The following is a 16085-nucleotide window of genomic DNA, read 5'->3' as shown; positions in this document are numbered from 1 at the left end:
AAACAAAAATCCTTCAATATAAAATCAAATAATGACGACATTAATATTTCCTCTAATTTCTTTGATAAAGAATAAAACATTATGAAAAGAATACAAAAGGGGACAACATATTCTAAATTATACTGTTGCCCAAAGATTTAAAACACGTTCCCAAAAACTTTAATTTTGTTAAAGATTAATTGGTTTAAAATAACACTGTTCAAATTCATTAATATTGAGAATGTTCATATAAATTAATTGCAATCATACCTGCGATCGTGGCTCAACCCTTAGCGCATCCGCTCTTTGCCGGGGAGGGGAAAGGTTTGAATCTCGGGCCAAGATGGTTCCTACTGCTGCTATGCCAAGTGCACGGCATAAATTGTAAGAGTAGGGGTAATGTCTTGGCCCATAAACAGGTGCAACTCATTACCATGCACAGTTAGGACTTCTCAGTCAAAGAACGTGCAATCAACAGGGTTGGTTGTCTGATGGTTGTTACTTAACCTATATCCTTGGTTGTTAGATACTAGAGTCTCACATCTCATAACACCGCGTGGATGATGCTCTGGATTCTCTAGATGATCACTTAAATCGAAGAAGAATCCCGCCCCTTATGAGGTAATGGTAATAATTTGGATCATGTAAAGAACACGAAGTTGTTCCTGCAAATGGCAGAAATTGCCTTCATGCTAAGTTAATCTGTCCTTACCTAATCAAATTCAAAAAATGTAAAAATGACGCCATACTTGCCTACCATTGCTCAATTAAAATGTATACAATTACAGGCCTGCTATTGGTAATTTAGTCTATCATTGGTCATTTGTATTTTATAATATATTTTTTTAGAGGCACTAAAAACAATTTCTTTCTTTATGAAATTTTGGCGGTTTCCTCTCATATTGTATATGGACCACAAACAAACTTTATAAAATGAAAAGTTATATTGTTTGTTTGGTAATGTCAGGTTAAGGTACCTATTATGAACAGAACACCGTATGGATAATATATCTATTGTATAGATGTATATACAGATGTCTACCTGCCCCCCTTTTCCATGGACCTTTTTCGTCTGCTAGCAAATTATTTTCTGCTTCTTGGCTGTGTTAATATTGCGGACAATATTGGATGATTTTCAAAGACCCAATTGAAAGTTGGCACAAGGTCCATGGGATGGAGACATACAGTCATTTTACCCATTCCATCTTTAGTGTTTTACTATAATGTATGGATAGTTACTCCATCAGAGGCTAGAATATATTTTTTTAAGCGAAGCTTTTCTATAATTAGGGTCGGTCAGTACGTCCGTTACAGACAGTTAGCTCTTTTCGTTAATCTAAACAGGTTAAAATTGTCCTATCAATTCCAAACTTTGCATGATGATTCCTGTATTAGTTAAGTACACTTACTTAAGCGTAGCAACTCTTTAATTGTTACTGGAATGTCCGTACGTCCATTTTTAACATGTTGATTTTTAACCTTTTTAACAACTAATTTTTATGTGATAAAATTATCCGATTGTTCTGATTTTTAGAATAATAATTCCTATAACAACAAAAGCATATTATAAGGGAAGCTTCTCTATAATTAAGACCTAAAAATTTAAGCATGTCCTCAAACAATATCCTATTTTGAAGCAGTTTTTCAACAAATTTACTTACAATCTTCAACTTTTATTAATTTATATTGTGGTTATTCAGTTCTGACACTATACAAGTGTTAATGTCCGTTTGTCCAATCGTTTCAGAGCTTCGCTTTTATGGATGATGTCACCCTTGTTAAAAGTTGCAAATAGGTATGACCAACAAGTGAAATAAATCTTAACTAATATTTAGGGAGCAAATGGAGAGGTCGTCAATATTTCGATGTGTTAACCCCCAATGACAGCTGAAAACCACGTATAGGTTTCGTGATTTTTAATTTCGTTATTTGTATAAGGTGCAAATATATACTAATATGTACAAGCGTCTTTTTAACCTGACATAATTGCTCTATCAATTTAAACCTTCTTAATATTTTTTTAGATATTTTATTTGTTAAGATAGGCTATTTTTTGGTTTTCTTAAGCAATAATTTCTTGGATGATTTCATCCTTGTTTATATTACTTATTTTTTCAGATATAAACCTTTGATAATGACAAACCGCAAGTAATATATTAGGACTTGAGTATTATATAGTTCAAGATATTTCAATAATAGTCAGATTAGAGGAAGGCAATGCCTTGACCTAAAAATTATCATTCATAGTTAGAACGTTTTATTTTAGTAGTTAAAAGCAAAACAAGTCCTGAAGTTATAATAAGAAAAAAATATGTTTAATTTAAGGACAAACTAGTTATAGATTAGCTATAATTGTATATTAAAGAAAAAAAGAAATAAGAGCTTTTTTATAATATATTAAAATTACATTAAAATCAAATACAAATTATATAATCAAAATAAAAATCATCAAAACTTATAATAATAATTATAAAACTATCAATCAATCATAATAAATCATAGTAAGGGGTGGGAAAGTCAAAAAAAAGAGGGGGGGGGGGGGCAGTTCAAATTGAAAAATAAAAAAAGAAAATTTTTTTGTTAAAACAAAAATATAGTATCATATGACTCCAAAAAAAAAAGGGGGGGGGGTCCAGGTTGATTTGGGTGGGTCGGGTTCGGTTAAAGAATGGACTACTTTTAAATATACATTTAATAAAAAACTTTTTAAGAACTTTGTTTTATATTCTAAATCTGATTGTAAATAGAATAGAAATTTTTTTTGTAAATGTATTTATTATTTGATAATTATCAATTCATTTGAAGGCAATTTTCTGTTCTAAGGATAAAATAAGTATTATTCCAGTATGGCTTCAAACTGATTAATATCCGCTGCATTAGAACCGGTTCTCAGCCATACTTAAAAACCATGTATCGCATTGTATTACAGAAATTTTGCACGAAAACTAAAATAAAATCTCAAAAAATTATTGGAAAGTTTTAGCTAGTGTCATTAAAACGTGAATAAACATCTTAACATGAGACAAATTTTTTCTCAAATTAGATATTTTGAAAGAAAATATTTTAGGTGCCACTAGAGGCCTCTAATATAGAAATCATTTTTGCAAAGTTTAAAATCAGAAGAGCTATTCTAACATTCCTAAACGATCATAGCTACCTATAATGGACATACCGTTAATATAGAAAAGCTTAGCTTAGTGAGGCTTTTGATAATGAATCAATAAATCAAATATTAATCAATTTACAAATCTTTTTTTGTTCCACTCAAGTTTGTCAGGATTAAATGTATATTTAGTAAGTGTTCTCCATCCTTTATCCTGACCTTTTACCCAAATATGTTCCTGATACTCAATATTCCCACTAGCAGCACATTTGTATAAACGATATTCCCTATCCTCCTCCCCATCATCTCGACTTTTGGCAAATTTACGTTGCCCTAGGCAACTATTTCCATTATTAAATATAGCTCTGTTACCTCCATCCTGAAGTTTTTTATCTTCATATCTATAAATAATCTCTACCTTTTTATCAGAATCATATAATCTTGCAAACCCTGGTACTTGCTGTGTTTGATACACCTTCTGTTAGCTTTATTTTGTCACCGAGAAAGGACACACCATTTTTTTACTCCCCAATATCCTACAACTTAAAGTGAAAAATGTCTAACAAAGTGCTTTTTAAATCAAAATCTGATATTACTAATTTTTTCAATAGTGAAGCTAACCAATCTCGCGAAATCAAGGATGGTGACCTAACAAATATTAAGCAGTTGAAGCTTAATAATCTTGAAGAAACATTACTTAATTTCTGTTTGAAAGCAAATCAAAAAATCTTTGAATTGGGTAAGTCTATGGAAAACCTAAAAAAGCATAATGGCTTGGGAGAAGGAGAGGAGGGCGTGGGAGGAGGTGCAAATGCTTCTGGTAACGGAGGAGGAGAGAGGAGCTCTAATTCTCAACAAGAGAGAGGTAGGGCAAGGGAGAGAGAGGAGAGGGGGCGTGAGGAGTGGGATGTCACCAACAACTTCAAGCACAAATTTAATAGACTTAACAATAGATTAGACTACTTAGAGAGTCAAGTCGATGAAAACGCAACTCGCCTTAGAAAAGGAACACTGATTTGTTCCTCCTCTAGCAAAGAGGGACATAGCCTACTACAACCTATTATGGCCAGGAGTAATGGTGCAAATGTTAGTACCAACAACAAATGCACAGAGGACGAACTTGTTCAAGTCTTGGAGCTAATACAGAAGAAATATAGGGTACAACTTGTACCCTCCAATATATCAGCCTCTCATTGGCTTCCCAATGGTTCCTTTATTATAAGATTTAATGATAGAGGAATTAATTCACCATGGCAGAAGCTGGTGGAGGCCATGGCTGAAGGAGGAGACAGGAATATCAACTTATTCCTAAACTTCAACCTCACAAGGAAGAGGTTGTCTTTACTGGCTGAAGTGCGAAGATTCAAAAAGGAGAAGAAAATAGAAAAATATGAGGTCAATGAAAATGGCCAAATATCCATCAGAGTGAGGAGCAAATGGATGAAAGTAACTCAACATTATTCAAAAAAGACTGACATTCAACCAAGTGAAATGATTTACACATACTCTAATTATAAACTTCAAACAACTGTAGAGGATTTGTATTCTCGCTCGTAAATTGGTATATAGTTATAAAGTTATGTAGATACTACTGACACTCTAAATTATTTTCTCTGTTATTTGTTTTACAATACAACACACACACACACTCACGCGAGCGTCTCCTCAACATAATCACATTACACTTCCCCTTACACTTTTTTTTACTCAAACGCACACACACATAAAATTCCTCTTTTCTTTACCACACGCACGCACACGCACGCACACATACATTTATAATTATATACTCACACTTACATTTATTTGTATTTCTAATTTTTTTATCATTTATAATTTAATTACAATGTTTTTGTCAATCACTAAAAGTTTATTTTTTCTTAGTAAAATGGCTTATATTCTACTTTTCGTTTTGTTAATCGTTAATGTTTTTTTTCAAACATTTATTCTACTTATGGTTTTTATTCATTTTCATAAGTTTAATTTTCTTTTTCTTAACCCTTACTTTAAAATACATTTTTTTGGATATCTTTTGCTTAAAATGTTTTATAAATGGAGCAAAATAGGATTCTGAATTTTGAATTAAACAGTAACTTTTTCTCAATTTTAAATAATGAAACGATAAATGAAGATTTATTATTTAATCCATATGAAAATATTGATATAAAATGCCAATACTTTGATATTTGTAAAGTTATAAACCACTTAAAATCAAAGAAAGGTTTAAAAATTATAGGTTTAAATATTCAAAGCCTTCAATCAAAATTTATTGATTTTCAAGAATTTGTTGATGAATTCTTGAGGCAAGGTTGTTATCTTGACATTATATGCTTAGGGGAAATCTGGAATATAAAAAATGATGATTATGTTAAACTAAAGGGGTATGATTTTATATACAAATGTCGATCTCAATCTAATGGAGGTGGGGTTGGTATATATATAAAAAAAGGTATTGCATTCAAGGAAATAAAAGCTTTATCTAGATTTGAGGAAAAAATAATTGAAAGTTTAACCTTAGAGATTAGTATTGGGAAAAATGATAAAATATTTCTAACAAACGTCTATAGATCAAATTGTAAACATCCTAATCTAACTGAAAGTGAGCAGTTAGACAGGTTTATCAACTTGTTCTCTGACTTACAAGCAGATCTAAATAGCCGCAGATACCCTTCCTATATTATTGGGGATTTAAATTTTGATCTATTAAAATTTGAACAACATGATAAAACTAGATCACTACTTGAAAATAGCTTTGCAAATGGTTTCTTAGAATTAATCTCATTGCCAACTAGGATCACTCATACAAGTGCTACTCTCATAGATCATATTTATACCAATGATAATAAAAATAAGTTTGAGTCATTTATTATTACAGCAGATATTTCTGATCATTTCCCTACTTGCACTATTATTCTTGACAAAGTTAAAGAGTCTGGTCCTGTTTTTATTCAAACTCAAAATTTTAGTGAGGAAAATATTTCCTCTTTTAAACATGATATGTTAAATGCTGATTGGAGTTCTGTGTCTAATAATTACAGTGCTCAAGATGCATATAATAAATTCTATAGTATTTTTAATGAGTCATACTCAAGACATTTCCCATTTAAAAAAGTTAAACTAAATAAAAATATTCATAAAGTTGAACCTTTTATGACAAATGCTTTGCTTAAATCTAGAAAGACAAAATTTGAGTTATATGACATTAAACTTAGAGAACCAACTCAAGAAAACATTTCTAAATACAATGAATATAGAAAATGCTATAATAAAGCAATTAAAACAGGAAAAAAATTGTATTTTCAAAAATCTTTTGAAGAAAATAGGAATGATTTGAGAAAAACATGGTCAATATTAAGGGAAGCAATAAGGAAGCAAAATGACAAAAGTTCAGTCATAACTGAAATTTTTAGTGATGGGGTTTGCTATAAGGAGGGGAAAGATATTTCTAACAAATTTAATGAATTTTTTACAACCATTGCAGATGATATTACAACTAAAATAAATCCATCAGATAGAGACTGCACTTATTATACCACTGCATCTGACTCCATATTTTCATTTACTCATATTCAGCCTAAAGATATAGTAACAATTGTAAATGGTCTAGAGTCTAAATCAAGCCAAGACATGCTAGGTGTTTCTAATAAACTTATGAAAAAAATCATTGAAAATATTGCTATTCCTCTCACTCACATTATAAATTTATCCTTACAGTCAGGCAACATTCCAAATGAGCTCAAAATAGCCAAAGTTTTGCCAATTTTTAAACTTAAAACAAAAGAATCGGATCTATTAAGTAACATGTCTAATTATAGACCAATAAGTCTTTTGCCAATCTTCTCAAAAATTCTTGAAAAAATAGTTGCAAATAAACTTACTGCATATCTTGATGAAAATAACCTTATTTACAAACATCAATATGGCTTTCAGAAAAAAAAGTCAACCATACAGCCCATTTTTCATCTAATAAATGAAATTGTAAAGAATAGTAATGATAAAAAGTATACAGTTGGAGTCTTTTGTGATTTACAAAAAGCTTTTGATTGCTGTTCTCATAGAATCTTGCTGGACAAACTTTCTAAGCTTGGAATCAATGGTACAGAATTGACATGGTTTAAAAATTACTTAGCAAATAGACAACAATTTGTTTACATCAACAATGAAAAGTCTGATATGAAATATATTAACAAAGGTGTACCTCAAGGTTCTATTTTAGGACCCTTACTATTTTTAATTTATATCAATGACTTAGCTAAATGTACTACTCTATTTACATTACTTTTTGCTGATGATACCAGTTTTTTAATTTCGGGTAAAAACCTTCATGATATTATTGATATTCTTAATATTGAATTAAGAAAAATAACTTATTGGTTTAGAACTAATGAGTTAAGCCTACATCCATCAAAAACTAAATTTATGATATTTACAAAAGATGAATCAACAATTGACTTTGATAGCATTAGTATTAATCTTGATCACAATAATGATAACCAAAATGATCCAAATTTGGTACACAAACTTTCATATGTCAACTCAAGGAGTGAAACTCCTGCAATTAAATTTCTAGGTGTTTATCTAGATCCTAAATTAAACTTTAAATATCATATTGATATGATAAATAAAAAGATTTCACGCTCATTATTTGCTATAAATGCTGCAAAACATATTATTGGTGGAAAAGCATTGCAAACTCTATACAATTCACTTGTCCATAGCCATCTTACATATTGTGCCCCAATTTGGGGAAGTGCAGCAGCATCAACTCTTGATAAAATTGTAAAACAGCAAAAAAAAGCACTGAGAATAATCACCAACTCAAAATATAATGCACATACTACAATTTTATTTAAAAATTTAGAAATTCTTCCTGTAACTCAACAAATTGTCTATTCTAAATTACAATTTATGTTTGATTACGTTAATCATAGGCTTCCATGTTCTTTTGATAACATATGGATTAGAAATAGCACAAGAACAACAAGAGTCCTTAGAAATAATCAACAGTACAATGTTCCATTTGTTAGACTTGAGACATTTAAAAAATTCCCTTACTCTGATCTACCAAAGTTATGGAATGAAATCATTATTCCTAATACTAATCCTAATCCTGAAAATGAAAATAATAATAATAATGACGAGGTTATTTATACTTTTAGCACAGTTATGTCAAGAAAACAATTTTGTATGAAACTCAAAGATTTTTTGTTGGAAAAACTTAATTTTATTTGTAATAGAGAAAACTGTTCTGAGTGCATAAACAGATCTTGAAAATTGATTTCATAAAAAACCTAGTGATTTTTTTAAGTAGGGGGGGGGGGGGTTGTCTTTTGGCGGGGAGGGGAGTGTTGTTTTTTGGCGGGGAGGGGAGGGTTGAATATAGGGCAAAGCTCAAAGTGGCATTCTATAAAAAAATATTATTTTGAATTGAGAAATTTCTGTTTTTTTTTGAAAAATAATACAATGACAAAGGCTTGACGTATTGCTTTTTTTTCCTTTTTATGTTTTTTTTCTTTCTCCTTTCTTTTTATAAAAACTTTACTTATTAATCTTCAATGATATTTTAAAACTTGAAATATTGTATTAAAATTATATACAACAATGATCTATCTTATTATTTTTCCTTTTTATTCTCTTTACTTTCATATTAATTTTGTTTTATTTTTCTCTAAATTCCTTCACATATTTTTTTTTCATTTTTCTTATTATTTACTGATTTCTCTAACATAATATAAATGTTTATTTGTGTTTTTTTTTTACTTTTTTTTACCATCCTCACAACTCAATTTAACTAAATTAAAGTTTCAATTTTCCCTTTCACATTTAATTTGTTTTATATTCTTTTTTTTCTTTTCGTCTTCTTTAAAAAGGGGCTTCAGGAATCAAATACACTATCCCCATTTTGGTCAAGATAGTACTCCTGTAGCTCCTGGTGCATATCCTGAAAATTTTACTTCTTTTCCACCAAATTATATTTAGTTAATAATTAATCTCTTAGTATATATTATTTTATTTTGTATGAGACTAAACATCATAATGTAAACTCTAAATTGTCGATAGATAGCAGCAATTTAGAGTATTGTATGTGCTATCTCCTAAGCTAGGGGGTACCTGGCGGCAGCACCAAATAAACATTATTATTATTATTATTATTCTTATTCTTTTCATAGTTTGCGTTGTATGACCGACCATATTTCAAAGTGTTCCAGTCTACATATTTAACATAGTTCTCATAAGTTCTTGGTATGTCAGCAAAATCAGGGACAAAACCTAGATTAATTTTGTTTTATTAGCATTTCTTTAATTTATTACTAATTGTAATCTACAAAATGGATAATTATGTATCTTATCCCTTTTATGCATTAACCTATTCTTTACTACACCCACACTGTCCATGGAAATTTAGAGAAAATTATAAAAAGCTTTTCTATAATTAAGGTTGGTCCATCCGTCCGTCTGAAAAGTTAGCTTTAGTTGTTTATATATGCATGTTAGAATTACCTATCAATTTCAAACTTTAAAAGGTGATTCCTGTAGTAATTATGTAAAATTTAGAAAGCGTAGCAACTCTATAATCGTTACCATACGTCCATTTTAAACATGTTGTTTTTTAACTTTTTAACAACTAATTTTTATGTGATGAAATTATTTGATTGATCTGATTTTTAGGATAAAAAAGTAAAACGTTATAAGCAGAGCATCCTTATAATCAAGCCTTAAAAGTGTAAATATGTCCTTAAACATTTTTTTGTATTGAAGCAGTTTTAAAAGAAATTTAGTTAAAATTCAGTTACGACTTTATACATTTACTAGCGGCTTCTCCCCTAGCCTCTAGGGGCTTTGCCCCAAGATGTTTGATCAAACCAATTTCTTGTAATTAGATTTAAAAGAATTTTTTTTCAGCGGTTAGCGAGATCCTTCGCTTCAAACAAACAGACAGACATCATTCTACTTTGTATTATAGATATTCTGATTTTCCGTTCTGACTCTCTACAAATGTTAAAGTTCGTTTGTTTTACCATTTCAGAGCTTTGCTTTAATGAATGCTGTAATCCTCGTTTATAATATGCTTCACTAAAAATAAAAGCCATTAAAAAAAGATAATTAGGATTATGTCAGTCAGGATTATGTACTGACATGATTGCAATCACCAAAGTTATAATCCTGGTAACCGGCTTTAAAATGATTGCAAGAAACTCAAATAAATGATTTTTTTGTTGGTGGAAGAAGGGAATACATAAAAAAGACATAAAAATCAGGTATTTTTTACTTTATCACATTCTATGGGCTTTAATCACACAAAAATATTGAGGGGTTAAAATCACTTCCACACCCCTCATTAACGTTATATTACCTTTCTTATATAGATTGTTTACACCCCCCTTCTAGGAAAGAAAAAAAAGAGCATGGGCGTCATTGGATGTCTGAATTTAACATCTTGTATTCAATTATTCAAATATGATTAGAACTGATATACAAGAAATTAATAAATAATGCATTGCTTCTTTTTAAATATCAGTTACTTTTTATTTGTCTTTCAAATTTGTTAAGCTGCACTTTTGAATGTTATCATCCTTGTTCATTCTATTAACTGTAAGTATTTAAGAAACACTGAAGGCAATGCCTTAATTATAAATATACCTCCCATTTTCTTTAATATTGTGTATACAAAGGGGGGAGGCGGATGTGCCACTTTTTGAAACCAAAAGTAAAACGTGCATGATCTCGGCCCATAAAAGAGTTACAGCTCTAAAATTCGACACAGCAGTTGCTTTTGTGGAGAACAATATGGAACTGTGAAGAAACGGCGGTGGAACCGGAGCCTATATTTTCACAATTGTATTATTTCAAACATGTCATAATTTTAAAAAATGCAAGTGTAAAATCTTACAAGTGTCAAGTGAAAATATAAGGGAAATTTTTATGAAAGTTTATCTCAGATGATTGAAAATTGTCTATTATGGCGAGAAGAGGAAAAAAAATATCGGCGGGAGCGGCGGTTCCGCCGCCGTTTCTTCACAGTTCCATATTGTTCTCCATAAAAGCAACTGCTGTGCCGAATCTTAGTGCTGTAACTCTTTTATGGGCTGAGATCATGCACGTTTTACTTTTGGTTTCAAAAAGTGGCACATCCGCCTCCCCCCCTTATTAAGATACTTACATAGGTACGGTTTCCATTCAGGCTTGGCAGTCAAAGCAGCTTTGAAAAATCCTAAAACATTTAATTTATTTATTTTGGTTAATAACCTTTAAAGGGAGTCTGAAGCAAATATAGATTAAAATTAAACTTTATTTTAAAGAGATATTTTTTTTACTTAAATGAGTTTCAAGCATTGCATATTAAATATTACTAAATATTCTGGAAAAGTAAATTGTAATTGTGAAACATTAGAAGAAATTTTTTCAAGAGAAACCAAAAAAAAAATCCGCCAAGAACAAGTACTTCTTAGCACTAATTGATGTTCAAACCTCTACCTATTTGAAATACCTTATATAAGATCTAAAAAGAATGAATTAGATGATTAAGATTCCTACCTGAAAGTAATGAATTGCAAATGTCAGTAAATTTTTTTACACACAACTCTGTGGCTTCTATTTCTTCAAGGGCCTCATCAACAGGATTAAAGCCAGGTAGCTCCTCCAGTAATTTATCAGGGACATGTACCAGGTAGGTCAGCTTCAGGAGACAGTAGAGCGATCTCACATAGATCAGGAACCTTAATAAAATAATCTTGATACTAAAGAATTATATAATATTGAGTAATATCATTCTTTGGTATATAAAATATCCTACTTATTTTCCCAGTATTTTTATTGTATATATTCTTTTCCAAATTACTCTATCTGTATTTCATGGTATTTCCTAACCTTACCTGTGAGCATGTTCCAGTGGTTCTAATGAGTTGTCACATTTCTTGCTGTAAACGTTTCTCAGGAACTCTTTAATCTGGGAATCTCTGAAATCTGAAATTTTGTCCTCGAAGTCTGATAGACCACGATGGAACTTGGAAGCCCATGAAGGTAACTTAGATTGTGATAACAATCCATATGCTTTGTCCAAAGTCCACTTAATGTTTGAGAACGGCCATAGTTGTTGGAACAATCTAAGAGTTGTATTCAGAGCAGACTAAATAAAGATATTAGTTATAGTGTAAGATATTTCCCAGAATATAAACCAGAGCAGACTAAATGAGAAAGGTATTATTGTGCTTATTATTTCTTAACACAAATTAATTTGTTGTTATCAAAAATAAAAGAAAAATTACAAATAAATCACACCTGTGTTTTGTCATGTTTTGTTTTTAGATCTTTGAATCTTGCATCTGCATAAGCAGTAAAAGAATCTCTATCATCTTTCATAAAGTTTAAGAAACTCCGGGAATTCTGTTCTGATCCCTTAAAAAATATTCATATACTTGATTATATAAATGTTTGATAATGAATCTTTCTTGACAAACTTCAATTGAGTAAAATATCATTTTTCTCTAGCTTTCAAATATGTTATCTAAAATTATCTACAACCAATGCTTAAGAAATTCAACCCTCAAATATATCAAAATGTAGACTCTAAGTACAAAAACTAGTATGTAACTTGAAAAACATTAAAAGATTTTAAATATTTGTGTAGATATAAATAAATTAATTAATAAAGATGTTTTCTAAACTAAAGATGTCAAAAATTGTAAAAATTGTTATATCTGGCATGTTAAACTAGTGAGAGTACCGGGTATGACTTGCCCCATAAACATTTGGGACTTCAAGACAAAAATCATGCAATTAAAGGTTTGCTTGTCAGGTGGATCCTATAGTGAACATTACAGTATTACATAAGATAACGAGAAGATGATGCCCTTATGTTCTCTTGATGGAAAATATGTTTGAAAATGTGCAAATTATCTCATTTTCAAAGTAAATACATTCATATATACAAAGAAAATTTACTCATCAAATTCAAATTTATACATAAGATAGCAATAAAAAATGTGAAAAAACTCAGTTTTTAAATAAGTGCAAGTTGCTAATCTTAGAACCTATGAGATTACATCATAGGGTAAATGGGGGTTACTCTCGCCCTATTTAGTTATTACAAATTCTGCCTGAACAATATTTACTTACCATGTAATTATCTTTTAGCATAATTAACCCAACTTGCATATAGCAAGTGTCTATTATAAGTTTTGGGTTTGGTCCAGGAGTATTGTCCAGAAATCGGAGCATTCCTCCACTCTTTTCAATTTTCTGGGCCAATGAAGGTTTAAGGGCAATAGACCAAAGCCTGGTGCTCTTATCTCTTCCATCAAGGCCAGGCAGTTCTATTTTAGCCACTGAAATAATTATACATCAATAAGATATATATGCTTTGGTAAGCTTTAACAGCTAGCAGCTGTTGATCAGATCACACAGACTTTCTCCTTAAGATCATAGAACTGGTTTTGTAAGCCAACAAAATATCTACAACTAGCAGTTTCGCCCCTAGCCTATAGGGGCTTTGCCCCAAGAGGTATAATTACATCTTTTATTACCTACCCAGCAGAACGGATCGCAAATTTTCGCACCTACCCAGCAGGAAAACATTTTCTCAATTAAATAACGAATTCGCAAAATTCCTAAAAAAATAGTGTAATGTGTTCTCAAGAAAATTACTACTGGTGCTGCTCATAGTCTAATGTGTTCTCAAGAAAATTATTTTTTTTTTTTTGGGGGGGGGGGTGGTTGTTTCATAAAACATTCAGTAGTAGACTGGCAATTCAATTTTAATTTACCAAAACACTTTTTAGTGTCAAAACAAAATATGATTAAGTGGGACCCACACATTTTTAATTGCAAAGCAAGATACCTTTCTCCAAGATGTCATCAGCATTAGACAAGCCAAGTGTTTGCATGCTCTTCTCTATCTCATGGTCAGTAAAGGTTAAGCCAGGATTAATGTTATGCTTTTTACATGGTATGCCAGGGTCACTTACATTCTTCTTCATCTCCTTCAAGCTAGGGTTAGTAATGTTCATCTTCAAGCCAGGATTAAAATAAAGATTTTTTGTGAATCCACGTTCAACAATTTCTATCATTTGTTTGTTTTCTTCTTTGCTTAGACAGTTCATTACAATACCCACATCCCTGAGCAAAGTTCTTAGATGACAATTCCAAGCATTGCTCATGAATACTCTGACTAAAGATTGTATAAACCAACTTCCTCTTCTAGTTCTATACGACACATAGCCAGGTATTGCACTATACACTATGTACATGTCCTGCCATATTGAATCATATTGAGCTGATGATGAATCTACCATGATCTTATTTGATATACCAACTTCTTCATTTTCTCCTCTACATGCCTGGAAAGCAATAAACTTGGGCTTTCCTTTGAGTTCTATACAGGTAAGTACTTTTAAGATTTTTTCAGTTTCCAACGGCTCTCCATCAGAACATATTATTGAGCTCTTGTTCCCATGTGACATGATGAAAACCATGAGCATATCTGTTGTTTTCATCAATGGATTTTTTCTTATGGAATCTAACTTATGTAAAGTTTCTTGTTTAGTGCGATCAATGTAGGTGATAACTTCAAATTCTAATTGCTTGCACAGTTCTTCTAGATTTTTGACATCTTCCCTACTACCCTCCCTGCGTTCATGGTTTGGGATTATGTCATAATTAAAAATTACTGCAAGTCCTCTGGGTGAAGTTTTCATGGGATAATTATCCCAGCCTTTATCAAAATAGGTTTCAGTTGCCGGCCTTACTCTGATATCTAGTTGCTCTTTGGGACCATCGTTAAGTATTTGATTTATCTGTTCTGCAATATCAGAAAGGCTGTCTGTATTTGTAGATTGACTGTAAGCCATAGTTCTAGTTCTGTTTCCTAAAAAAACAGAAAGAAATTATTTACTCTAATTTCCTATAGTTGTAATTTCACCTTAAGCCATGTTATTTTTTTTAGCAATTTTCATAGCCTTAATCTTTGATAATATTTAGTCATTTTGCATGCATTTATTTTCTGTTAGGTATGGGTATTTGGGGTGGTATTAGTCCTTTTACTATGAGTTTTATCAAACAAAAAAATATCCTTCATTAATTAGGCACTAATAGAAATACACTGCCGTAACTACTGAAAGACTGCCACAAGTAGACCCTATTATAACACAAATTAGAAGCTTTCAGCTTCATTAACAAAAGTGATATAGTAAAAAAGTATGCATAATAGAAATTTCATGATTTTAAGCTTATTTTGGGCATATAGTTAGAATGCTAGGAACTGATTACATTTTTACAATAAAATATGCCTTTTCATTGTTAGAATATCACAAATAAAACTCCATTGAAATACACCATGGAAAACAGGTTTTTGAGGTATAAATGGTTGAAAACTAAGACATTTTTTCTTTATAAAATATAACAAGCCAATGAAGAATAAGATATTGAAGATTAAATTATGTCAATGGTAATTGGGTTAAATCATGTTCAGTTATAAATGCACACTTAGTAACAAATGATGATAATACCTGGCTAGTTATGTGAGAAGAATTCAAAATCAAATTAACACTTTCTTTACATTTTTAAATATCTGAAATTTATTTATTATTAGGTCTCCATTTGAATTAAATAGACCTTTTTTTATATCCCCATACATACAAGGATATCACTACCCATGCAAGTAAAGCACAAAGACTAACTTCTACCTGTAGAGACTAGTTTGTCTCTCCTATGTATCTTAAAAATCTTATAATTAATACAATGTTATCTACTGCTGATTTTTTTTATGAAGATACACCCTACCAAAAGTATCCAGTTTACAACTTATTTGGTCCGTCAGTCTGTCATCCATGCTATGAAAACATTTATTAAATCATAAATAAACAGTGCACAGTGGGGCAAATATTGATAAGAAATATACAATTATTTATAGGCCTTTTTGGTTTCCCAACAGAGCTAATTTACCCCCCCCCCCTCTTAACCCTTACAGATCGGGGGGGAGGGGGGGCTCTTGGAGCCCCCCCCCCCT

At 30.9% G+C, this 16085-nt stretch overlaps 1 protein-coding gene across 1 annotated transcript; it reads right to left on the bottom strand.

Annotated features, from left to right (window-relative positions):
- Positions 1 to 9182: 9182 nt before the first annotated feature.
- Positions 9183 to 15649, bottom strand: LOC145324603 (uncharacterized). Its single transcript, XM_080167186.1, has 8 exons — positions 15586 to 15649; positions 13920 to 14945; positions 13199 to 13407; positions 12362 to 12478; positions 11956 to 12209; positions 11618 to 11799; positions 11244 to 11294; positions 9183 to 9352 (listed from the first exon to the last, which is right to left on the bottom strand). The coding sequence occupies exons 2-8, from the start codon at positions 14926 to 14928 to the stop codon at positions 9183 to 9185; spliced, it is 1992 nt and encodes a 663-aa protein (XP_080023312.1). The 5' UTR covers positions 14929 to 14945; positions 15586 to 15649.
- Between the last annotated feature and the right edge of the window lie 436 nt (positions 15650 to 16085).

The sequence above is a fragment of the Acartia tonsa genome, chromosome 7 (genome assembly GCF_053477335.1).
Source record: "Acartia tonsa isolate MP-2025a chromosome 7, ASM5347733v1, whole genome shotgun sequence".
In the NCBI taxonomy this organism is placed as follows: domain Eukaryota; kingdom Metazoa; phylum Arthropoda; class Copepoda; order Calanoida; family Acartiidae; genus Acartia; species Acartia tonsa.
This window is presented reverse-complemented; position numbering and strand designations above follow the sequence as displayed.

Bases quoted from the DNA above. Each gene is read 5' to 3' on its own strand.
- LOC145324603 (XM_080167186.1), bottom strand. From the start codon at position 14,928: ATGGCTTACAGTCAATCTACAAATACAGACAGCCTTTCTGATATTGCA. The intron at 13,408-13,919 runs GTATCTTGCTTT...TAATTATTTCAG, and splicing joins TGATGACATCTTGGAGAAAG to TGGCTAAAATAGAACTGCCT. The intron at 9,353-11,243 runs GTAAGTATCTTA...AAATTAATCTAG, and splicing joins TGAATGGAAACCGTACCTAT to GTTTTGTCCCTGATTTTGCT.